The sequence below is a fragment of the Asterias rubens genome, chromosome 4 (genome assembly GCF_902459465.1).
Source record: "Asterias rubens chromosome 4, eAstRub1.3, whole genome shotgun sequence".
Taxonomy (NCBI): domain Eukaryota; kingdom Metazoa; phylum Echinodermata; class Asteroidea; order Forcipulatida; family Asteriidae; genus Asterias; species Asterias rubens.
This window is the reverse complement of record NC_047065.1, coordinates 3982847-4010753: the sequence shown is the minus strand read 5'-3', so window position 1 is coordinate 4010753 and position 27907 is coordinate 3982847. Positions and strand designations below refer to the sequence as shown.

General features: G+C 38.7%; 1 protein-coding gene across 1 annotated transcript in view; it reads right to left on the bottom strand.

The window, feature by feature from the left end:
• LOC117288854 overlaps positions 1 to 27637 on the bottom strand; it is an 82668-nt gene extending 55031 nt beyond the window's left edge. The window contains exon 1 of the mRNA XM_033769707.1: positions 27113 to 27637. Within this exon, the coding sequence (XP_033625598.1) occupies positions 27113 to 27637 (525 nt within the window). The remainder of the gene's footprint in view (positions 1 to 27112) is intronic.
• Between the last annotated feature and the right edge of the window lie 270 nt (positions 27638 to 27907).

The window sequence follows — 27907 nt, the reverse complement described above, 5'->3', positions numbered from 1 at the left end:
CAAGGATAACAAAAAAGTTTATTTTTAGTCCGAAAGCTTGATACTGATTATGAAGTAGAATGTATATACATTTCTGTGAAACATTTCGCTCTGAAGAAAAGTAATTTTCGAGAAAACGGTTACTAAAAACCTATAAAAAAGCAACAGCTGTTTTCAGTTGTTGTAATCAAAGTAAACGACATCATGTTTACATGCTGAAAATTGTGCATGTTTTCCCCCCCATTCTTTTCCCCTGACTCGTTCAAAGGATTAAGCCCAAGTTTTCAAAAGGTTTGTTATTTCAATGATTGTGTAGTGTTACGACTGTATTACGCAATAAACCAGTCGGGCGTGACCACGGTCTTGCTGCACCACGCAGCCTGGCTGACTGGCAGTCCGAATCCAGCCAACTGCATTAAGTCTTTTTGAGGCACGGTGGCCGTGGGTGTATTGGTTTGGTTTGGGTGTATATATACAGACAAATTTACCCAAACCATAGTGCATTAATGTGTCCACCACATCTCAAAATGGCTTATGTTGGACGTGTCACTCTCTGCAAGTGTATGACTTGATTGACCACGCCATGCTTTAACAGACTTCCATATATAATGAGCCATATGCTTGCGTAGGTAAGCCAGCAAATGTATGTATGTCTGGACAAATAAAACATGAGCACTGTCTACGACCACTAATTTGTTGTACCTATAAATGAACTATTTTTTACTTGTAAGCGACTTTCGGGATTGCTTGACCGCTAGTGCTGCAAATAAGTAAACCAGAATATTTAACTTATATTTGTTGTTAATTAATTAGGTGTCTTCGTAACAAAAAGCGTACCCATGATTTTGGCTGTGCAAAAACTCCATCAGTGTAGAACCATTCGCTCAAAACCATTACTCAATCACGGTATTCATGGTGTACCATGTTATTCCATGATTAAGTGTCTAGCTCAAATTCCACCTGGATTTGTACAGAATCCTTAGGCATTACTCCATGTGAAAACAACACTTGAAACATGGCACGTCAGATCATTCGGCATGTGGTTGGTTTTTTTTTAGTATGAAAGCTTAAAGGTAGGGTCATAAATTTTTTTTTTGTCATTGGCGAAGCTTGAAAATCTTGACTTGTTTTCAAATATTTTTCGAGAACACCGAGTGCCGGAAATTTCGGTCGTTATAGATGGCCTTGTAAACCGTTTGCTAATTATAGGGCAGTTCTATTAGTGAGTGTATTCATTAAAATTGAGGGATTCCAAATAGCACACTAATTAAAGTAACTCAACCATGAATAAACCTTGAATTTAATTGGAATTGGTGAGTCCTGAAGTACATAGTGAGGTCGGTCAATATTGAACAACATCGAAAATAGGAAACATCGAAATTGCACATCACGTTGAAATTGATTACGCTCGGGCCATCTTTTCTCAGTTATTCCAGCTTAAGCGCAGTAGCAGCTCTATTATTTGAAATTCCCCTCACCGCATTGTCAGTGTTCTTACAGCATATTGCATTATTATTCCTTCTGAGAAAAAAAGAAGTGCTTTATAGGAGCACAACAGGTACGGTTTGTATACAGAAATACTATATGTCTGGCCATTCTACCGCCAGGATTGGCCGTATTTGTACGGGGGTAGAGACATCCAATCTGTAGGTCAATATTGCTCTTCGACGGGACTAACAAACATTGCAACTCCACGGTCATGTTTGATCGTTTGCCCCCGTGAATATGTGACCAGACTCCCCACGGATGCCTCTCCCGCTACCCTCTATTTTATGGAACACGCTGCATGTTTGCATGTTATAAACATGGGGGGGGGGACACATGTGAATCTATAATACAACACAAGTCGGTGTTTAGGAAAGGATTTGTTAGTTGCAGTTTCCCCGGGTACGGACCTTACGGAATAATAAACCAAGGATATTGAGATTTGTTTAGGCGCCGCTTCCATAGCTTTGACTATTGCGTGGTTTGAAGAGCTCTCTATGCCCCCCCCCCACGAAGAGGCAAATCATTTCATCCACACCGCGGATTGTCAAATCCAGTGTAAATTGTGTTTGTAACACGCATAGCAAGATAATCTGCCCCTGTGTTGTTTTCCATTTTCTCGGCTTATCCACACTAGGTAATCAAATTGCCTCCATTCACGTTCTCGATTTACTGCGATTACTTTTCCCAGGCAAAAAGAAGCTTGGTTTCAAAAAAAGAAAAAAGAATCTCGACTGATGAATAATTCACTTGAGCTTTCGTGACTGTCCGGTGAAGATCGTGACTTTGCATCTCAAATTAGAAATATGTTTGCCCCTCTTCGTCTAAAGTGGGTCGCGAGGTGAGATTAAGGGACGGATAGTTGAGGTTGGTATGTTGGACAAATGTACCATCTAATTAATCTTATTTTTAATACATGTTAAATTTGCAAATATTAATTCTTTTTTACCCATACACCGATGTGTGTTAGCACTGTATACTCAGTGCGAGTCCCGGGTTCCGTGAAAAAAAAATATCACAGGCATATTACTCGGGTGGGATTCGAACCCACGACCCTTGCAACAATACCGCAACGATACCTTAGATGTTAAATTTGCATCGGGAAAAGAATATTAATATTGGTAATTGTCAAAGACCATTTATCTAACTTTGTATATCTCAACATATGCATAAAATAACAAACCTGTGAAAATTTGAGCTCAATAGGTCGTCGAAGTTGCGAGATAATAATGAAAGAAAAAACAACATTGTCACACGAAGTTGTGCGCTTTCAGATGCTTGATTTCGAGACCTCAAATTCTAAATCTGAGGTCTCGAAATCAGAGGGAGCCGTTTCTCACAGTGTTTTATACAACCAACTGCTCCCATATACTCGTTACCAATAAAGGTTTTATGCTAATAATTAATTTGAGTTATTACCAATAGTGTCCACTGCCTTTAATCAACAAAATGAGTGCACCTTGACCAAGTTTCATTCCAACGTGCATTTTACCCAGGATCTAAATTAAATTTGAATTTGTTTTCGTTTCTGACTTGAACGCTGACAAGTACGTGTGCTGGATAACTGCCAGGGCTAGTAGTGACGAATGTTCACATACATTAAACTTTCAATGTGTTTAAATTTAGCAGCTCAAACTCAATCATAACTGATAAGGGAAATTTCCATACGTTTCCATCTGTGATTGTTTGTCCTGATTAAGCAATGGGAGCAAGCCTCTGATGCGATCTTAGAAACCCGCACACGTATTAGTATTCTCAAATATATGACCACGTAATTGATTTACCGTCTATCCATGGTGACTGTTTAAATTGGATAGGCACAAAGAATAAAATACAATTTTTGTATGGGAACATGTTCCATTGGCTTGTTCGACTTTACATGAGTACTTCATGAGTTGCCATAGTGATGTGTATTGTGACATCACACTTTTTTCAGCAGTTAAGATTCATATACATCTTCAAGATCTTAGCTCTTGGTGAAACCGGGCCCACTGGCATCTTATACACCAACTCCTCTAGTTTGACCTTATGGTAGATTAGACAATGAGTTTTATGTCCATTTGCCTTATTAAGAATGAGTCAAAAATAAGAGTAATTTTAATACTTTGCAAAATCCAACCAAGAACGATATCACAAAAATGCGATCACTTTAACAATCGATGATGAATGTCTTAAGTTTAATATATAAATAGATTCATTTGATTCGTGATAACTCGGTGTATGGTTGAATGCTCCCCTTCCATAAATCAGAGATGCACCACACAATGTTAACATATCTTTTTAATAATGTATGTGATAAGAATTTACTATTAACTTTTAATTTCCCACGCGCATCCATGCGCAAATCCAGACGAGATGAATTTCATTCTTAGAAGGGGAACATGATTCGGCCTATTTCTCTAGACAGTTCCTCGGGGAGCAACCTGTCCACATTTTTTTGAGCTCGCATGGAGCGGGTAAATGCATGTTTTCTAATTGCAAATGAAATCTGGGACATCGGTTCACATAATTTAATCAATTTCTAGTACACTTGTGATCCTTTATGAATTCCATATGTGAACCATAACCGGTAATGAAAAAACTCCGCCTGGATTCACACGTAACAACATCGTCGCGTGACTCTAAGTTTGCCCCCTTTAAAGTTTGTCTATTTGAATCTTGAAGTTTGTTACAACACTTCTCTGAAAAGTTGTAACGAGTGTACCTTGGAAACGGGTAATATGTACAACATGTAAAAAAAAACATGAGCTTGGTCTAGAAGGGCACATCTTTTTTGATGAGGGTTTTCTTTTTACCTTTGCCCTTCCCTGGACGGCCTGTTTTGTACTTGTTTTAAAGCCATTATACACTTTCGGTACCCCCCCCCCCCCAAAAAAAAAAAAAAGTTCACAGATTTACAAATAATTTACAGGGTTTACAGAAGGTAATGGTGAAAGACTTCTCTCGAAATATTGTTCCATGAAATGCTTTACTTTTCGAGAAAACATTAAAACAATATCAATTCTCGATAGCGAGAATTACGGATTGATTTTAAACACATGTCATGACATGGCGACACGTGCGGAAACAAGAGTGGGTTTTCCCGTTATTTTCTCCCGACTCCAATGACCGATTGAGCCTAAATTTTCACAGGTTCGTTTACCAAAAGTGTAACATGGTTTTAATTGTATTGACCGAAGAATAAAAAAATTAAAATAATAACAAATACATATATTTTGTTAATTGTGAAATAAATATCACGTAATATTGTACACACAACAAGCTTTCTTTATCAAACTTATATTTACACGCCAGCTTTTGTAGGCCTAACTCTCGCATTCAATCCCCATTCACATTTTCAAACAGGGTTTCATTTTAAACGTGCCTCAATTTGAGTTTCGCAAACCAGACTAACGGGCGACAACAATTTCCATTCCCCCCCCCCCCCCCCCATTAAGATAAATGATGGGAAAACAAACATTATTAGCAATACCCAAAAGAACACTTAGGCCCATCGTAATAACCCTCTCTGTCATCTTGTCGAGACTTTGGTTTTTATAATCGTATTCGTAGACGTGCTGGTGCATGCAGTCGGTTTGAACAAGAAGTTTATCGACGATGTTCCACTTTATTTCCTTGAGCATCTGTAGATTCAGTAAAGATTTGCGGTGGTATTTAAGCTGGCACATACGTGCATGTTATTTATTCTATATAACAAACAGATAAATTACCTCCGCATTAACGAAAGTCTGTCTTTTACAGTGGACGTCAAGAAAAATAATGTCGTACACGATCAAATATAGTATACAAAAAAGTTTGAATTGATCGATAATTCCCCCAAAAAACATTTTGACTTAATTTGATTATATTTATTTATTTTATTTATATATTTAATTATTTTGTAATTGTGTTGTATTTAACTGATTGAATTGAATCATTGAATTGAATTTAATTTTATTTATCTTTTTGGTGGTTCAATATCCTCGTGTGCTACGTGCTGACGCATTTTAGGAGACGCAGTGTTTACAATCATGCCATAAAATGACGTGTAATTTTACTCTTAAAATGGCGAGCGTGTCAGGTCACTATAGGCACGCACGACGTTGGCGCAAGCGGCTAGAGGCCATCATCTATCATTTGTCACTATAAATTTCTCAAAAGTGACATCCCCTTCCTTACAAATTGGCTTTCGATCTGTTGTGGTCAAACCCACGTCTGTTTTCATTTGACCGTTGTTGGGACACAAGATTGGCCCGTCATACTTTGGATGCTGACTAAATTAAGTCCCTCCCCTTCCTTTACGATCGATTATACAACTGACGTCTACCGACTTTGCCTCATAACAACCCTTTTAAGGCACTGGACACCTTTTGGTAATTGTCATAGACCAGTCTTCTCACTTGGTGTATCCCAACATATGCATAAAATAACAAACCTGTGCAAATTTGAGCTCAATTGGTCATCGAAGTTGAAAGAGAATAATGTTCAGTTTGTGTACTTTCAGGTAGAAATAAAAGGCTTTGGCGATATCTATAAAAAAAAAAACGAAACTTTTAAAAAGAAATAGGATTAAACTAATTGGACGGTGATAAATACCAAAATAATGCGTATTTACCGTAAAAATAAACATGACATGAGTTGTTGTCGCATTCCGACATTGCATATTGTTTTAACAATAATACTTTGCACGATGCAAGTGCAAACTTGCACAACCTCCACAGACGCGCATTTTTCGGTGTGTTTTTGCGTGTGAATACACAAACAAAATGTAAATGGCGGCGAGCACAAATGTTCGCGTGCGTTTTCCTCATAGGCACAAATGGTAGGGGAAAAGGTAAACTGTAGTAGAGTACCTACTTGGAAAACATAATCATTTGAGCGCGAGTAACTTCTACAAAATGACAAGACGCATAAAATATAAGAACAGAACCGGTGTGAGAAGGCATTACAATGCGTGCGATTAACAATGTAACAAGCAAATAATTGGAAAGCGTGCGAAATTGACGTCTAGAAAAATTGACGTCGTAATAACGAGCTGCCTGTGGGGCAAAACTGACTAATAAAATGTCGGGATGGGGTCGGGACTGACAGTGAGGGTTAGTAACGGGAGTTAAGGCGCCGATGGCTATAGAGGGAAACATCGTGTTATACAGCTCAACTGGACCCATTACCATTACCATGTACATCAACGTTGTTAAAGGCAGTGGACACTTTTGGTAATTACTCAAAATAATTATTAGCATAAAACCTTTCTTGGTGACGAGTAATGGGGAGAGGTTGATAGTATAAAACATTGTGAGAAACGGCTCCCTCTGAAGTGCCACAGTTTTCGAGAAAGAAGTAATTTTCCGCGAATTTGATTTCAAGTTTAGAACTTGAGGTCTCGAAATCAACCATCTAAATGCACATAACTTCGTGTGACAAGGGTGTTTTTTCTTTCATTCTTATCTCGCAAGTTCGATGACCAATTGAGCTCAAGTTCTAACAGGTTTGTTATTTTATGCATATGTTGAGAAACACCAACTGTGAAGACTAGTCTTTGACAATTACCAATAGTGTACACTGCCTTTAATGCTATAGACATGTCGGCCCTTATGGGTGAAAGCTGTCCGTGCCTTATCACGTTGTTGAACTTGTATATGCAGAGTGCATTATACACTTAAGAGCCTACCTCCGTTGAGCCAGAGGAAGCACTAAAATAATAAGGTAAACTGGATTGAATTTCAGATCTTTACAAATATCTATTTCCCCCTTGTGGCTGATATCAGAACTTCATCATGAATCCTGATATTATTGCCCTTTGCTCCTTATTAAAGCTTCCTTTATAAAATGTTACAGAATGACTTTAAACTCTTTAAACAATATAGGACTATAAACGGAAAGGTTGATGACTTCTCAGAAAAATGATATGTGAAAAGTCCCACAAAACTGTAATTGAACACTGAAAATATTGGATATAGTTCATTCACATTGCTTGACTGTAGAATGTTAACGCCAAACGCCCACGAAGAAGATATTGTCTTTCTCTCTTCTTTTGATACAAACTAAGAGGACCGAATCTCAGGTATCGGTTACAATTTAAGGCCCTAGTCGTTTTTCAAGCCTTGCTTCCTTGTCGGTTGTAATCCACGCAAAACCACTTCAGCCTTTTTCCCCCTTGGAGAATTCACGGGATATCAACCCGATCCCGCAGTGCAGTCAGCGTCACCTCTCATTGTATAGATGCAGCTGCGGCTTCCAAATCTCGCGAGAGTTGGTTTAGTTTGCCAGGCAAGCCATTAACTCTGCTCCTGTTTTCGTGTATAGTGCGTGCTTTGTTTTTCTTACTCGTGCAATAAAGAGTTGTTGTTTGTCCCAGCGGGGTTCAGAATGATCAGCAGCTCATTTCTTTTCCTGTAAATTGTTTAAAAGCTTTGGCCTGATTTTGAATACTGGACTGCTTTATATATTAGCCATCGGATAGACCAAGGGTGAACTATATATTATTGGCAATCACCCCCCCCCCCCTTCTCTCTCTTTATCTCTCAGGTAAACATGTCCGTAGGCCGACCGATCAAATAATGGAGTACAGAGGGGCCTCATTCCGCACTAAATATAATAGCGCCCGCGCAGTACAAAAGAGGAAAGTCTTCGACAAAAATACAGTAAAATCATGTAAAAAAAATATTTTATTAGAGACTTTTTACTCGACCTTTAAATTTGTATTCATCAGATTTTTGATTTGTTTTCATTTTTCCATACAATTTTGTCTGCCTATTTTCTATTTTTTTTTATTTACTATAAAGTGCCTTTAGCGCCCAAGAGCATGTCAAAAGGCGCCATAACAGTTTTGGTTATTATATACTAATAATAAAAGACGTCGACCAAAAAAATAAATAAATTGCCAATTCCAAACAGTTAAAACATCGAAATAACCAAGGATTGATAGCAGAGAGGCCCACTGCAGAAATATTAAATTAAACTCAACGATGAAATGTGTTTCAACACTCCGCATTATGTCCATTGACACTTCCTGGGGTGATCGTAAGAGTGATATGACAGAAACAAAAATACTTTAGCGAAATAACAGATCCCTTGATCTAACAAAATCGCCCATTCTGCAGGGCGTGAAATAAATTAAGCCATAAATCACACACTAGTGACAACGCAGCAAACCGTAAAACATGTCTATTACTATTAGGCACGATTAGACATTTCTCGAAGACAGCGGACCAAATTGAGTTTGTCTTAAATGCAGTGGACACTATTGGTAATTACTCAAAGTAATTATTATCATAAAACCTTTCTTGATTACGAGTAATGGGGAGAGGTTGATAGTATAACACATTTTGAGAAACAGCTCCCTCTGAAGTGACGTAGTTTTCGAGAAAGAAGTAATCTTCTACGAATTTGATTTCGAGACCTCATATTATTTAGAATTTGAGGTCTCGAAATCAAGCATCTGAAAGCACCCAACTCCGTGTGACCATGGTGCGACAAGGGAGTTTTTTCTTTCATTAATACCTCGCAACTTCGATGACCGACTGAGCTCAAATTTTCACAGGTTTGTTATTTTATGCATATGTTGAGATACACCAACTGTGAAGACTAGTCTTCAACTATTACCAATAGTGTCCAGTGTCTTTAACGTGCTTCCCGCCTCAAAAGATAATGTCTAAAACATCCATGTGTCGTGCCATTTCCCAGAGGTTAATAAGAACACCGGATTCTAACTTTGGTGTATCTGATCAGAATTAATTGGATAATGGGTTCGAGTCCCACGTGTGACACCCGTGTCCGTAGCCAATACAGTTAACCGTGATGCTTCGTCCTTCGGATGGGACGTAAAGCCTTTGCTCCCGTGTGTTGTGTAACGCACGTAACAGAAATAACCCAGTGTACTCATCGTAAAGAGAAGGGGTCCGCCCCGGTGTTCCTGGCTGGATTGGCAGCATATTGCGCAACAGCACCTCGTAAACCATTACATGGTGCTATGTAAAGGAATAGGTCTCTTATTTTAGTCACACTAACCTGCAGGAAATACTGTACGTAAAAACGCATTGAGCGTCACTGAGTGACGGATGAGCACTATATAAGAAGCGACTATTATTATTATTATCCCATGATGGCCGCTGCCGCAATTTTGTCTTACTGTAAATCAAAATTCCCATCCTCGAAAATGTTCCTGATTTTTGTTAAATGGATTCTCTTTTTTGGATCGATTTAAAAGAAAAATAAATTCTCCATTGAAAAGCAATACGACAGTGTGGTGTCGAATGGGACCCTAATATCGCCATTACTGTGTTTCCATGGCAATGTTGACCTCCTTCCCACCTCAGATGTCGTTTTAACGAGTAGGGCTCATCTTATTCGCAGCTCATTGACCGATTTTTTTTAAAGCGATCTCTCAGGCCGGAAAGTGGACGGCGGAAGAACCTGGAGAAAGGGTAGGCGGGGCGTAGAATGGCTAGGCGGGAAACGTCAGATGAGAAATATTTTAGCTTTCTGAAACTGACGGGGGGTTGGAGCTATCCAAAATGGCCGCGGTGTAAAGAGGTATTATTCATATCTGACGATGAATCTTGTCAAGGACCACGACAGATGGCCAAATAAATACCCCCTTGCTATGCAGGGTTTGTTAGTTTGACAGTGACTATCAGCAGGCCCAGTTTGCTTAATTTCACGACTCCCTATTAATTTTCTTACTGTCCATAATTCATATAAAATGAAAAAGGCCAGGCAGACGATGTTTGAGAGAATAAGAACTCGTCTCAGCAAGTGGCAAGCGGACCACTGTTTGCTGTATGTACTTTTTCTTCTGAACTTAGGGCTCAGGCTACATTTAGGTGCAGCACAGTCGTCTGTTCAGTAACTTTTTCCCGCTCGATAGCAATTCGAATACTTGAACTATTTACGACGTGTTAACTTGGGAACTCTTCTGGTCTATTTGGGGATCCGTTTTCTTCTTTTCACCTTATCTTATAAATCAAATAGAAAACTCCTTTAGGTTTTAAAATGTTGTTGATCTGGGCCCAATTTCATGGCTCTGCTTACCGCCGAATTCTGCGCTTACGTTCCTGATTCCCCGCTTACGTGTAATCGCCGAATTTCTGCGCTAGCCTTGTAAGCGTAGAATGCCTAATAAAGTGGAGTACGCACGAGCATGCAGAAGCCAAAATTCGCCGCTATCCCGTGAAACACGCTTGCCGTAAGCACAGAATTCTCTGCTTCCGTAAGCGCCGATTCTGTGCTAACGGTAAGCAGAGCCATGAAATTGGGCCCAGGGTTTAACGTGATAGTTAGGCCCCTATTGGACGCAGCATCAAGTGGTAATGCAATAATACACAATTACTAGTCAGCTACCTGCCATAGGGTGGACTTGCATAGATATCTATTGGGGTTCTTACGTTTCTCCCCTTGACTCCTCTATTATCAATTTGTGGGGCAGTGTAATATATCAGGTCACCATGCATATAAAGTTACTGCTTTGTGCCTCTGTCTGTGTGGAAGACCCGTAAAAGCGCTCGGGCATTTTTGGTACAACATTTGTCAAAGGCCAGTATTTTCACTTGGTGTATCTCAACACATGCATAAAGTAACAAACCTGTGAACATTTTGGCTCAATTGATCATCGAATTTGCAAGAGAATAACTTTAAGATTTGTTTTTCTAGTTGCATTACGTTGTGTGCTGTCATGCGGATGCATAATAAAATGCTTCAGAGAAATAACCTCTTTCTCGAAAAACTACGTTACTTCAGAGGGAGCCGTTTCTCACAATGTTTTATACTATCAACCTCTCTTTATTGCTTGTTACCAAGTAAGTTTTTATGCTAATAATTATTTTTCAGTAAACCAATAGTGTCCAGTGCCTTTAAAGGCCGATATATGAACAGAAAAAGAGCGGGGAAAAGTCAATGTCGGAATCGATAGCGACCTGCAAAGACACGTTGGGAGCGACCTCGATGTTCACGGTTGTTTGGGCTGATGGAGGTTATAGGGGCCTACGCCGTAAAGTCGCATCTCTTCTTCAAAAACACACACAGTTAGGTTTGGATGGCTGTTTTGTTTGCGAAACGTTATATTGGGGCGCAGTGCTTTCGGATAGGGCGCTTTGAGGTTTTAACTTGAAGTTTTTGTTGTAACATGCATTATGGTGGGGAACGTGGTGTGTGCGTTAGGTTCTTTAACATCATGATGCCACACTTTCGAGAGCTACACTTTAACTTATTTCGGGTGTCCACATTTTTGTTTTGATCTCCGAACGTACGTCTCTTATTGGTGTGGTTGGATGAATTGTTGTTAACGTTTGTTTCTATACCTCAGTAGTACTTCTAAATGCATGTATTCATATGTAGATTGGTTTTCATAGCTGTTTTGTGATTGTGTATGTGATAGGCCTATACAGGTGAATTGACTGCAATTCTCCTTGGCATGGTTGGGAGGTCAAAGGTACATGCCATGCGGGTAAGGCTGGTGTCTTGCGTTATGAACGAAGAGTGACGTCAGACGTTCAGGCTAACTCTTGGTTCCCACTCATTTAATATCAATACAGTTAGATATCCAGTTGCATTTATGATTTGATTTTTAAGATTGCCTTTAATCACCACACGGCAGAAATCACAAAAAGACAACCGTCATGCACGTTCACCAAAAAAAGAAGCCTTTCTAGTCTCAAAAGGCGACGTAGGAAACTCTAAACCCGGATCCAATATCTTCCCCTATACAAAACCCTTGTTTATATTATCAAGCCATGTGAGTCGTGTACGGCAATATAAATCAGAAGCATGCTGGCGTGATATAAAAGAAGTAATGCAGCTCGAGTTACCACTGAGCAGACGACATTGTAATAGAAAACAGAAAACCCCCGACTGCGTGAAAAGCGCGGGAACATGACCTGACCAATTGTAGATGTGGCTTCTTCACGAGAGCCGGTATAGGCGAGCTTTAAAAGACTGTGTGTGGATGTATTATTTTGATATCATTTATTGGCGAGTATTCAGCTAGGGCCTGTCAGTCTGCATTACTCCTGACCTATGTTTATATTATGGGATCTATATTTCCATCCTTCTCTGCTTATTAAACCTTCTCAATTTGTGTCCTTTGACCTTCAGGTTAGTTTTACGGTCAAGACATATATGTTTAACCTGCAGTTGCGAAGGTAACTTTAGTATGAAGTATGTTGTGCAGCACACTAACGAACACAATCATAAGAAATAGAGTGTTAAAAAAAAACGGTTTGGGTTATAAGTTTATTGCTGGTTGAAAATGCATTTCACACCCTTCGGCAGCATTTGACCAAAATACAATAGGCCAACATGCATTAATAGACCTCATATTCAGATACTATAATTCTAGAATCAAAGCTTCATTTTGTGACGTGCAAGCCCTTGCCCGAGCGACTTGTTGTATAGTCGTCATGTAGCAGAGTGAAATACATGTACATGTACGTGCACTGATTTACATAGTTTTGATTCACCTTTAGTAGACCCAGAAAAGAAAGAAAGAAAATGAAAACTAGATTCTCCCTGGAGTAATTCTCAAGACTGTGTTGGTCATCAAAGAATTTCCTGTACAAGGTATAATGAGAGGATTTTAAACACCTATCTGAGCGGAATATTTTCAACGGAAATGATATTGTAACTTGTTAATAATGCACTTGTTTTCCATTTTTATGTAATTTTGATATGTGTACACTTCTGAATTTTTCGTAATTATCGATTGAAAAATCAGGCCCCAACCAAAAGGTTTTGAAAAACTAAAAACACTTCTGCCGCAGGGATGTAAATAATAGAATTATGTGTTTCAGTCCGTGTGTGTGTGTATAAACAAACCAACACTTTCTGACACAAGTTCCCGCCTTTAAAGTCTGCCTTTAATGTAATTTCATGGTACATTGTCTGCTTTGTAATGCATCAGTCAAGAAGAAACCACCCGAATTTAAGTAATTTACTTAGGATCGCATCTTTTCAAATTGAATTACGGTTCTATTTTGTAGCGAGAGATAGTTTTCTGTATATAGATTCCGGTATCATTTCAGCCAAGCTGGTACCAGGTGGTTTATATCTGACTTCACACTAACCTTAAAGGCACTGGACACTATTGGTAATTATTCAAAACATTTGGTAGCATTTAACTTACTTGGTAACGAGCAATGGAGAGCTGTTGATAGTATAACATATTGTGAGAAACAGCTCCCTCTGAAGTAACATAGTTTTCGGGCAGAAGTAATTTTCCACGAATTTGAGACCTCAGAATTAGATTTTGAGGTCCCAAAATCAAGCATCTGAAAGCACAAAACTTCGTGTGACAGGGATGTTATTTCTTCCATTATGGTTTTGAGAAAGAAGTAATTTTCACAAAAATATAATTCAATTCAAGCATCTGAAAGCACATAACTTGTGCTACAGAATTGGTTTTGCTAACAAAACAGTTGCTGGCAGTAAAGCACTTTATGTAATCCACCATATACATGAACTGACAAACCTGTAGAAGTTTGAGATCGATCGACCATCTGGGTCACGGTAAAATAGTGAAAAAACGAATACTCATTTTGCGATAATTTGTTTTTAAATTTTGTTTTATTTATTTCTAATCAAATATTACATTTTATACAAAAATATTTCAAGGGATGTTTTCTACTATCATCATAAAGTTTTATGTAAATCTGTGATATTAGACGATTTTTCCCCTACCAATTCTGTACTGTTCCTTTAATATTATTAAATGTTCACACGCCCATCGGGCTGTCAAATATCTCAACCGACATGCTGTAGAGACAAATTATGATATTTAAGTGGCCGACATACTACAGCCTACACGAATAGCCTCCCAAGCTATAAACAAATAACCCTGATAATTAAATTAAGTCATCTTGCACATAACCAGAGCGAGGCCTTGTGAAACCTTATTACGAATTGTAAAGATTGACATCTAACGTCTGTCGTGAGAAAGCTAGGTCAGAATGCAGCTATATTTACATATTTTATAAGATGAGTATAGGGTAGATGGCCTTAGCTTTCAATCCAACCCGGACCTTCTTCAAAGGCTTAAAAGATTCGGGTACTTTTTCAAAATGTCCACAGATTTACATTAAACTTACTGGGTTTGAAGATAATGATAGCGGAAAGCTTCCCTTCAAACATTACTAACTAAGGTTGTGTAGTTTTGGAGAAATGGGTAAAACAAGTCACAAAATAATTTTGGTCTCATGAGACCAAAACTATTTTAGCATGTAAAATCCCCTTTACCATAGCATAACTGGTTAATACGTTTTTATATGCTAAAACTGAGACGAAAATTATTACTTTTACTTATTTCTCAAAAACCACAGCACCTCAGTAAGTACAATTTCAAGGGAAGCTTTCTACTATAAATCATAGTCTTCAAACTGTGTAAGTTTAATGTAAATCTGTGGACATTGTGTCTTTTGTTAGGAAAAAGTACATATATACCCTTTAAACCAAGTACCGACAAATACATATCCACTTATAGAAAACAGAGGGGAAAGAGGTTAAGGGAAGGTACCCAGAAAAGGCGGGAAAGTTATAGCCATTAAAAGTTACTAATTACAAACAATTGGGTGGGCTAAAAACCAATATGAGTAAAGTCGTGAGGACAAAGGATAGTCAGTATAGAATGTCATATATATACATATGTATTAATAGTTAGGTGAGGTCTGCTAAAACATAATAATAATGAGCGCATATCACAATCACAGAGAAGTCCCTTCGAGCTGCCTCTTGCTACCGGCAATCTCGGTGGTCTCGTTGGTAATACACTGCTCTAGAATTGCAAGGGTCGTGGGTACAAATCCCACCGAGTAAAATTCCTCCGATTTTTTTCACAGGACTCCGGGAAATATACTGAGTATGCAGTGCTAACACACACACATCGGTGTAAGGGTAAACAAAAACAAAATTAACATTCGGTTCTCGTTGGGGCTGACCATGACCGGGAATTTGCGTTAGACATGACCTAGAAGTTGGTCAACTGACACAGAATCCAAGTTAAAATCCTATTTGGTTAACACCTGTTTCCTGGTAAGCCTAACTCGAAAACTGGTCAACCCCCTCGGGACCCGAAATGCTGGTCAATTCTAGTCCCAATCCCTTGCATTTGCCAGAAACTATTGCTTTGTGATGCTCAGTATTCCCAACCTGTTCTCGGGATCCGGACCACAATAGCTAGATTTTGGGACCTCCCACACGAGAACGGGACTTTAATCAAGTCTAGGTCAATTATTCTGACCCGGGAGTTTTTTTTATTATAGTAAGGGGCAAGTAGACTAAAGGTCATGTTTACACGAGGCAACATCCAATAAAACAATTCGTTCACTATTCAGTTTACTCATTATTACAATCCTATAAACTAGCTTCCTTGTCAGCTTGACCCGGAAATGGGTAAAGGTCCCCAGGGACCCGAAATCTGGGTTAATTGTTGTAGTTTGGAGCAAGATAGACTAAAGGTCATGTTGCTGCACGAGGCAATTTTACAGGCAACGAGCTTCCAGGCAACCTAAAATAAAACTCATTCCCATTCCAGTTTCCTCATTATTTTCCTAGGTAGTGAGCTACAGTTAGAACAGGATGTCTCTCGTGCTGCCGAAGTGTTCCTTTGTGCATAACAGTGCACTTGGTTGCCTCCAAGTTGCCTGAAAATATTGATGTGCCTAGTGACTATTTACTCTATAGTATAGGCGTCAATCTACGCCCAGCACCACGTGCCCAAACGGCTCAATTTAAAAAATCGTCGGTTTAGAACACAAGTTGTCATTGAACAGGGGCATTCATTCCGATCGTCCGAAACAGCATGTTGGCTTATACGGGCGTTGCATACTTTTGTTGCATGTCAGATAATTATTATACACTTGAAACGGTTTTCCTTCGCTCATGTGTGTTTCGATACATATTTTACATAATAAATAATTCAAACGAATAATGTATTTATAGAGCACCACTTGTAAGCCTCATCAAATCTCTTTCCAGTATAAGTACTCTGTAAAAAAGGGGGACAAAAATACACACATAATAGTTGTCACTTCGATACAGGCTTACGATTCTCCATAAATTCACATGTGAGATATTCAGAAAAATATAATAATGTTGCAGGTGCCCTTTAACAACGAAACAGTGAAGCTCTAAGGTCACAATAAAAGGAAATTGATGGCCCCTTGATTTCCCAAATGTCAAGGTGCTATATGTGGAAACAAGTGGAGTATTACTACTGTCGGTGGCAGATGATACGTAGAGCAACAACTCGCACAATTGGCACATTTTAGATACATAATGGACACCAACGACAAAACGAAAAAGGGAAAAGTAAATGTATTCACATGGAATTTCTAAAGACCAGGGTCTGCACAAGGAAATGTGTGGAAAAAGTCTATACGGGGAAACGTTTAAGGGCATGGGACAATTAAAGGCACTGGACACTATTGTAATTACTCAAAACAATTGTTAGCATAAAAACTTACTTGGTAACAAGCAATGGAGAGCTGTCGATAGCATAAAACACTGCGAAGACAGGCTCCCTCTGAAGCAACGTAGTTTTCGAGAAAGAAGCATCTGGAAGCACACGAGTTCGTGTGACAAGGGTGTTTTTTCTTCCATTATTATCTCGCAACTTCAACGACCATGGAGTCCAAATCTTCACAGGTTTGTTATTTTATGCATTTATTGGGATACACTTAGTGAGAATACTGGTATTTTGGCAATTACAAAAGGTGTCCCTTGCCTTTGCTGCGGATTTTGTGCAGTATTTATTTAGAGATTGTATCTCTTACACCAAGATTTATTCAGTAACTCACCACAGCTATTTATATATTGCAGTAACTCACCACAGCTATTTATATATTGCTGTATATACATTCGTCTGAACACACAATCTATCTACCCAGTCCACAGTGATAGTATGCCCAGTAATACGTGCAAATTATGTTTGTTTTCTGTGCGCGATCGAATTCTATTTCCGTTGAAACGGTTTTCAATGTTCTACTTCTAAAGAAACAAAAATGTCATCGAGTGTTTGCTTTATTTTTGTTTGGAGACTATGATTATCGGATTGATTGTTTACTCAAGCGACCGTGTGTGAGGCATGCTCGATCAACCCCAAGACGTTTGGGATTTCTTCTTCGAGAGAGTACGGAAAAACAATAAGAAGAGAAAAAGACGAATAAATATTCGATAAATACCGCTTGTGTTTCGTGCGTGTTATGGCTGAAAACAAGAGTATTGAGTTACAATAACTCTGCTATGATCGAACGTAAGGCCATCAGGGGCCGACTGAGTATTTTTTATTATTTCTTTTTAATTTAAGAAAACAACACAACTGAGATATTTAAATGTTAGTCCAATTTAAATGTTTCTCAAAATGCTTCATATTTACTAAAAGCTGTTGTAAGCTTCTAGCCAAAAGTTGTTTTTTTGCTATAAAGTGAAAACCAACGGTAAACCTTCCCTTTAAACGTAAACTTTTGTCTGGCTAGAGCACCCAAAATGTGCATCGTCATGAAGCAGAGTATTTCTGGCCCTCAACAGGTAATTCCTAGTAAATTGCCAGAGGATGAAACCTCATTCCAATCTCCTTCAAAGAATAGCTCATCAATCGTGAATAATTATTTTAATTCTAGTCCATTTCCTCAGAGGCGTGCATGGCAGCCAGTTCTGATTGTTTTCGGACCCTTTGGGAGCTTAGATAATTACAAGACAACTGTTAACGGGAATGTATACGTTTGGTAATCCCTTTTAAAATTAAGTATTGTTTGAAGCTCTGCATGGTGTGGAGAAATAAGGATTTTATTTATAGTTTTTCATCACTTTTAAAACTAATGGCAATGAAAACTTACTGGTTGTAGAAGCCTATGTTTTAAAGGGAAGGTACACGTTTGGTAATTACTCAAAACAACTATTAACTTAAAAACTGACTTGGTAACGAGCATTGGAGAGCTGTTGATAGTTTAAAACATTGTGGGAAACGACTCCCTCTGAAGAAATGTAGTTTTTGAAAAAGAGGTGATTTCTCACTAAAATAATAAAAGACTTCTAGCTGGAAGTCTTTTATTCTTATCTGAAAGCACACAAATTCGTCCAACAAGGGTGTATTTTCTTTCATAATTTTCTCGCAACTTTGATGACCGAATGCGAGTTAAAATGTTCACAGGCTTGTTATTTTATGCATATGGTGGGATACACCAAGTGAGAAGACTGGTCCTCCACAATTACCAAACGTGTACATTCCCTTTAAAGACAGTGGACACTATTGGTAATTGTCAAAGACCAGTCTTCTCACTTGGTGTATCTCAACATATACATAAAATAACCAACCTGTGAAAATTTGAGCTCAATCGGTCGTCGATGTTGCGAGTAAATAATGAAAGAAAAAACACCCTTGTCACCCTTGTCACACGAAGTTGTGTGCTTTTAGATGCTTGATTTCGAGACCTCAAATTCTAAACTTGAGGTCTTGAAATCAAGATCGTGGAAAATTACTTCTTTCTCGAAAACTACGTCACTTCAGAGGGAGCCGTTTCTCACAATGTTTTATACCATCATCCTCTCCCCATTACTCATTACCAAGTCAGGTTTTATGCTAATAATTATTTTGAGTAATTACCAATAGTGTCCACTGCCTTTAAACAAAAGCTTTCGATAGTAAAGACCTTTATCACGGTGCGGCTATTTTGAATTTTCTTCCATTTAACTCAATGTAACCAAACCAAAGCTGGAAGGAGAAATAGTCTGGTTCCTTTTTGAACAATGAATATTATTAGCATTCATTGTGGTTGTTGGATACAAGAATCACAACCAAGATGGCGGCACTGTGATAATGGTCTACACAGCAGTTCGAGAAACATTTTACTTCGAAGTTATGGATTAATGTAACAAATATATACGTTATGTTAGACTTTAGTTACCTGTTCATGTTTGTAGTGTTGTCATTTAGCCTTCAAGAAAGACTCTACTAAGGTCGAAACTTTAGGCCATTAACTATTTTTGCCACTTAAAAAAAAGTTTTAAGCCCCAAAATTTGAATCTGAGAAGCGTTACACTGCACATGCGTGCCACTACCACATTGCTTTTAAAACTTCAGAGGGAGCCCTTTCTCACAATGTTTTGTATACTATCAACAGCTCGTGACTACTGTCCAGTGCCTTTAAGCTATAGGAGTCAATCTTGATGTCTCACTTAACTGCGATGTCACAACAAAGAAAAACCATGGTAACAGCAAGCTCGTCTTAAGATGGCTCTTAACTTGTAAGGAGTACAGGACATCCTCGTGGGGGACTTAATGTCAGCAGAAGGGATGCCATCCTCACGAGACTTTAGTCTGGAACACTTCAAGCACAATGAATGCTTCTTGGAAAGTGTATTCGGCTGAACAATGACTTGTCACAAGAGGCACACGACAGCTGATTGCTATTTTGATCCTCTATACATGGACAATCAAAAGTTCATCACCACGGTTCTGTGTCATTGTATACTGGTCATGGAACTTATAGTCTTTGATCGAATAGACAGTTTTAAAACCATAATTCACTTCCCTTCGTCAAGATGTACAAAGTACTAAAACATAATTGAGACTACAACGGTCGTCTTATTCCGGCGGTTGTTATCTGATGGGCCCAATTTCATCGAGCTGCTTAAGCAGAAAAAGTAGCTAAGCATAACAAAATCATGCTTGCCAGAATAAGTATACCAACCAAAATACCATGTGACATGCACCATGTATGACTGGTATCTTTATGTCTCTATTTGTGCGTCAATTTACAGCAAAGCATTAATCTGAATGACAGGCGTATAACTAAATTACTAAAGGCTTTTTAGCGAACGCTCGAAAGGCAAGCATGTCGTTGAAAGGTCAGATATACCGGCACGACATCTGCAATCACGATGCATATAACGAATTGCCTATTGATGTTTGCAACATTGCACCCAGAATCTAGGGGCCTGTTAATTATGCAATAGGTTAGGCTCCCATTTGCCTTTAATTTTGATCATTTAAACTTAGCATGTAGGGTCGCACGAAGTATTTATGTTTGTGATATCAAACATACGTGAACAAAACTAATAACAAACTCGGGACAAATTTTGGTTACTCCACTCTGTGTGAGTCAGAAGATGGTAGTGAAAACCATAGTTACACAATTTTCAACATGTAAACACACAGTACTTACTGGACACTATTGGTAGTTTATAAAGACCAGTCTTCTTACTTAGTGTATCTCAACATGCATAAAATAACAAACCTGTGAAAGTTTGAGCTCGCTTGGTCGTCAAAGTTGCGAGATAATGAAAGAAAAAACACCCTGTGTCACACGTACTTGTGTACTTTCAGACCTCAAAATCTAATTATTAAGTCTCGAAATCAAATTCGTGGAAAAGTACTTTTTGTTGTTGAAAACTACGTTACTTCAGAGGGAGCCGTTTCTAACAATGTTTTAAACTATCAATAGCTCTCCATTACTCGTTACCAAGTAAGTGTTTATGCTAACAAATAGTTTGAGTAATTACCAATAGTGTCCAGTGCCTTTAATTGTTGTGGAAACAACCGAAATAAGCTAATGCAACCAGTGTCCACTTCGATATAGCTGCTTAGGCATAACAAATAAGCTAAGCACAACAAAATCATGCTTACCAGACTAAGTTACAGCCAAAATACAATGTCACATGTAGGCCCAACCATTTGTGACTCGTATCCTTCATAATTCTGCATGGAAATTTGTGCAGTATTTTCTGATTAAGTATCTCTGAAGTTCGGCCTAGCCGCGAATGAACCGTCACTTTAATTTTGCCGGAAATAGGACTCATAAAACCCGAGTATTTTACAACACCCGGAATACACCCGGAGTAGCAGTTCACAGTACGCTGAACTTTAATCACCACAATGACTTCATACAACAGGTAACAAGGTCCACTTTATAAGGGTCATCAGTTATAGATAAAGTGATTGTTTGTTTGTAATTGGTAGTAAAGTGCCCTGACGACTTTGGCTTTCAAACCAACAAAAAGCACAAGCCAGCACAAAGTTCGTGATTTGAAATGTGTGGTGAGGTAAAAGATCAGTCTTCTTATTTTGTGTATCTCAACATAAAATGCATAACAAACCTGAGAGAATAGTGGAAGAAAAATACCCTTGCCTCACAAGTTGTGTGCTTTCAGATGCTTGAATTCGAGACCTCGGCTTCTTTCTTAAGAACTACGTTACTTCAGAGGGAGCCGTTTCTCACAATGTCTTATACTATCAAAAGCTCTCATAGCTAGTTACCAAGTCAGTTTTTATGCTAATTTATCTGTTGAGGAATTACCATTAGTGTCTAGTGCCTTTAATATTGATGGTTGATGCTTTAACTGTTCAGTAAACACGCAGTGAATTTACAGATAAGCGGCAGAGTTAAAAATTGACAAAAATAAATATCAACAGCTTTTGTAGCGAATTGGCATATGGGTTGGTCACCTGGAGAGAAAACAATTACAATACGGCATAATGTTGTTTTTGTTGTTTAATTCGACCGTTAGACGGGGAGACGGTACTGCCCTTTAGAATAGACAATGATGATGCTTCTGTACTATAATATATACATGTATTCACTTAAAATGATGAGAAGGGCATAACGAATAGGGGTATGACATTTATTGTTTCAAAATTTAATCAACGCGACGCCAAATATAGTGCTGCAGGTGGAAAACATTAAATTAAGCACTCAGTCAAAAAAAGTAATGAAAAAAGGAAAGATAATTTGCTAATTTTGTCCTTTGAAATGAAGCAACTTACAAACATCTAATAATGTATTTTGTCTAGAGACAGATCTTCAATCTGTATAAACCGAATATTTTTCTCATACTCCGACTGTGTAAAGAAATCCCATGGTTGTATCATCAAAGACACAATTCCTCTCAAACATTTCCACTAACTACACCACTAAAAGATCATGGTTTGAAACCACACAACCCCCTTTAGGTTCTTAGTTGCGTATTATGGCGGTAAAATGTCCTCAGTACATAGCGGAAGCATAATTGACCCAATAAATTTTCCCGAAATCAAATTGACAGTCGAATTAACTTTGCTCATCATTGGGTTTTTTCTACGGGCAAGATTATTTGATTAGGATTATCTCTTAAAGGTCTTCTATGATCATAAAGATATTCTAGGATCGGCAAGAATACAGAAAAAAATTTTTTAAACTTTAGTCTGAACACTAAGGCCCCTACTGAATTTCATATATAAAAAAAACTACGTTACTTCAGAGGAAGCCGTTTCTTACAATGTTCCATTTAAAAAAAATTTTTTTTTTTTTACTATCAACAGCTCCCCATTGCTCGTTACCAAGTTGGTTTTTATGCTAACACGTATTTTGAGTATTTACCAATAGTGCCCACAGTGCCTTTAAACGCATGATCATACTGAGGCATTTAACCTAAGGTATTAAGGGTTAAACCACTAGTGGAGAGAGCGAGCGACGAACAGTCGAGATGAGCAATCTTTCAAACCCACACCCATTAAACATGGATGAAGTTTAACACTATCATCATCTGCACCTGTCGTTGTATCTAATGTAATTAGTTCGCTATCGACGTTTTGTTGCTTCCGCATGGTTCATACTAGGGACTTTTCGTTTTCGACGACGGATGGTTCTGCGACGGTTGTTCAGCTAAACGCTGTCGTTTTCAGCACAACGAAGATTCATCCCAAGTACTGTTGTAGAAATTGAGGGACGACCGTCCTCAAAGCCGACGCATGCGCAGATGACGCCAAATGTCATATTTACCGTCGCAGAACCATCCGTCGTCGAAAACGAAAAGTCCCTATTGACTATTAAACCCATACTATTAATGTTGAAAGAATGGTCTCGACATAACGAGGGTATCATGGGATAGTTTTGCAGGGCTGCATCGGAGCACAGACATCTTTTTACTTGCACATTGATTTCCGTTTGCAGCACATTTTGTGTTGATATTTGTTCCCGTGACAAAGCACATTTTGCACCAAAGTACGACTCTGTAGGGATGTTAATTGGAAGATAGAGCACACTTTCGCCGTAATTTCCACATAAACAAAAAAGATGTATATTTGGCAAACTTTAAACAAATGTTTACTTGTGCTTCATTTTACTGTCTGATGACTATTTTATATGACTGTGCCAGATTGTTTAAATTATTTATAACACGAGTAGGGGAAATGGCCTTAGCTTTTGATCCAAACCGGACCTGCATCAGAGGCATGACTATGTACATCAATTTATGAACACACTCTTGACATATTTCCCAAATAGAACAATACTGTATATTTTACAAACTTACAACATTGTGTCTAGTTCAAATATCTTTTTTTGAACTCACCGTCTGATGATTATTTTATTTGACTGTACAAATTATAATACCTTTATAAAATTAGTGAGGGAGAGGGTATCAAGTTTCGATCCAAACTGGACCCACGTCAGAGGCATAAACAAGTACATCTATTTCTAGTAAAAAGAGGAGCAAAGGTTTAAAGCCATTGGACCCTTTCGGTTCAGAAAAAAAATTTCACAGATTTACAAATAACTTACAGGGTTTACAGAAGGTAGTGGTGAAAGACTTCTCTTGAAATATTATTCCATTAAATGCTTTACTTTTTGAGAAAACAGTAAAACAATATCAATTCTCGATAGCGATAATTACGGATTTATTTTAAACACATTTCATGACACGGCGGCGAAACGCGCGGATACAAGGGTGGGTTTTCCCGTTATTTTCTCCCGACTCCGATGACCGATTGAGCCTAAATTTTCACAGGTTTGTTATTTGATATAAAAGTTGTGATACACGAAGTGTGGGCCTTGGACAATACTGTTTACCGAAAGGGTCCAATGGCTTTAAGGCGAAGGTATCCAGAAAAGAGGGGGAGGGAGTTATAGCCATTCAAAGTATATTTATAAACCAAAAACCAATTTCTCATTCGTCATTTCGTAATTTTATCCGGGAGGCTCTTTTTGTAATCATGTTATCTATCTTCCACGAGGGGACTTCACGTTTTGCATCTCTTATTTTAGTAGACAAATATTTTACTACACAAAATGCAAGGTTGTATCTTTATATTATAAAGAGCAAGGACGTTGTGTGTCTCTGATGAATCTGTGTCAACACACATTGGGTATAGAGGCTGTGATAAACTGATGCAATTTACCTGACGTCACTAACACAATTATCTTGATTTCGCCATTTTGGTAGTCAATGTCGCCGTGTGTTACACAGTACAGTGCGCATGATTTTTGTATTAAAGTCAGTAAACACTATTGGTAATTACTCACAACAATTATTAGCATAAAACCTTACTTGGTATGAGTAATGGGGAGAGATTGATATTATAAAACATTGTGAGAAACGGCTCTGAAGTGGCGTAGTTTTCGAGAAAGAAGTAATTTTCCACGAATTTGATTTCGAGACATCAACATAGATTTTGAGGTTTCGAAATCAAGTATCTGAAAGCACACAACTTTGTGTAACAAGGGTGTTTTTCCTTCCATTATTATCTCGCAACTTTGACGACCAATTGAGCTCAAATTTTCACAGGTTTGTTATTTAATGTATATGATGAGATTCACTAAGTGAGAAGACTGGTCTTTGACAATTACCAATAGTGTCCAATGTCTTTTATTAGCAAATCGACAACCAACAAGGTGATCGTAGCAGATAGTATAGCGAGGTTTAGATGCATGTTACGCTAGCAAACACGTGAACGTGAACGTCCGAAAATTGTGTTGTTTCTAGGTGACGTCACCACTTAAGGCTTATTTCTTGCTCACGCGTACATACCTGACGTGAAATTGTAACTTCACGTATTATGCTAAAAAACGTGAGATTTTAACAACACGTTTTTCTGCTGAAGTTCACGTTCACATTATGCTCGCGTACGTGCAGCGTGACATTAGCACAGTACCGGTCTATATTGACCGATTACAAGTGGTTATAGACCAAGGATACCCCACAAATCCCAAATTAGACTTGACACCGCGGACTGTTCAAACATTATTGTGGTGCGTGGTCATGCTTTGACTTTTGCGGAATGACTGTACAGCGCGGAATATAAAACCATTGAGTGGTCTTTGATAAAACACACGTGTTTGCAGCACCTCCATGGCACCAGCGAAAAAGAAGCAAATCTAATAGATCCCATACCTAAAATATAGCGGGCTTGTGTTGGGCATTAGGTGTGATGTTCCGGCCATTTGGCAGTTGGGAATGGATGTAGGCCTTTCTGTACATTTGAAAGGCACTGAACACATTTGGTAATTGTCAAATACCGCTATCCTTAATTGGTGTATCTCAACATGCATAGTGAATAATACACCTGTGAACATTTGGGCTCAACAAATTAGTCACCGATGTTGCAAGAAAATAATGAAAGAAAAAACATCCTTGTTGCACAACTTTGTGTGTGCTTTCAGAAAAAAACATCCTTGTTGCACAACTTTGTGTGTGCTTTCAGATGCATAAAAGGTTTCAGCTGATGTTTGAGTAAGGCATTACCTCTTTCTCAAAAACTAGGTTACTTCAGAGGGAGCCGTTTCTCACAGTGTTTTATACTATCAACAGCTCTCCATTGCTCATTACCAAGTAAAGTTGTTAATTGCTAACAATTATTTTGAGTAATTTCCAATATTATCCAGTGCCTTTAAATTCTATAGGCAACATTCATGGTGCAGCATTGTGTCTATATTTAGTCTGGGCAACGATCTGGGTCTCGCGCTTCGCTGCTAAACATTACGTGACTAGGTTTCCAAGTAATAATACCATACTGTAGGTAGGCTGGCCCTACATTTACACTTAACAGTGGTTCCAGGGGTCATTCCACTGTGTTCATCGGGATTGATCGAATGGTAGCGCATTATACATAGCAATAGCTTGACATTTACAGCAACCTCGTCACCATCGCAGGCACCTGTTTGCGAAATTGCTGGGCCCAATTTTTATAAAGCCTATACGAACAGAAACCCCTTGCTTAGCAGAAACGTGTTACCAGCCGAGTTGTCCATAAAGTTTACATTGTTGCGACTGGTACACCACTCATTTGTCTCTTAGCAAATAACTTTGCCAAGCAGTATTTTCTGCTAAATAGCTTTTTATGAAATTGATCTGGGCCTTGTATGTTCTTGTATATTTCCAAGAAATCAATCAGTGGGTACCACATTTCGTTATCGATCAATATCAGAGCCAAATTTCATAGAGCTGGGGCCAATTTCATAGAGCTGCTTAAGCAAAAAATTTGCTAAAGCACGAAAACAGCTTGCTTATTTTACACATGTTACTGGACAAAATTTCATGACATATAAGTGCTTGTGACTGGTAGTTAGCTGTTGTTTGCTTAGCATAATAATTGAGTGGAGTCCTGGCCGGTGATCTGATTTTACTAAGCATGCTTTTTTTGCTTAAGCATATTTTGTGCTTAAGCAGCTCTACAAAATTAAGCTGGTAAACCTTATTCTGGCATTAAGCAACATTTTGTTGAGCTTAGTTTGATTTTGATCTTTAAGCAGCTCTATGAAATTGGACCCTGAGCTGTATTTTTATTTTTCCTGTTTAATTTTTTCTTATTTTCCTGGTTAATCTTCTAATGTATTCCTTGTAAAAAACCGTTCAATTCATCGTCCAGCTGTGAATTAGTCGTATAAAATATGCATATAAATTTGAATATGAGTGTTTATTTAATTCTTACCTTGGTTCCTAATTTGATTGTGACGTCAGCTTCACATCTCTGCAGATTACTCATCATATACTCCTGAAATATCCCAATCCTCGTGTAGAAACGTTCCTTCTGCCAGCAACCCTCCATGTTATCAAAATCCACCTGGTACCTCCTCAGAAAGGCAACACTGCGGGAGTCCAGAGCGATCTGCTGGGGCCGGGAGATGAGCTGCGACCGGCTCTTATCCTCGTAGATTATAATCCGTCCGACCCGCTTGCTGTGTGCTGCGATGAGGGCCGCTGACAGCCCGATCGGACCCGTGCCGATGACCACGACGTTCAGCCGGACCCTCCACTGTTTGAACCGGTCGAAGGAGCCCTTGCACACCACGAAACAGAATATGATAAGGGCTGTGATGACGGCTGCATTTGCCGCCTCCACCAGCCCACCGGCGTCCCCATGTCCACTCATAGCGCTGCCGTTGACGGTAGACATCGAGACGTGATACGGAAGATCAGTGGTTGCGGTGAGATCGTTCTCGTTTAGATGGTACATCGTAGTTTTATATCCGCAAACAACTTCAATTCGTCACTTCAATAATGAAGAGATCAACTTAAATATTACACCTACCGAAGAAAAGTGCCACCTCCACCTGCCACCGAAGTCGATTCACACGGCAAACGACACCTCTCGCTCATCATCAGAAAAACAAGTTCCCGCCAAATTTTATTCACCATCTCATCCCCCCGTGGGGAGTAGTAAAAATTGTGAGCCCATCAACTCGTGTAATTCAGCATCAAACTGAATGGGGATTGGTTCACTAAT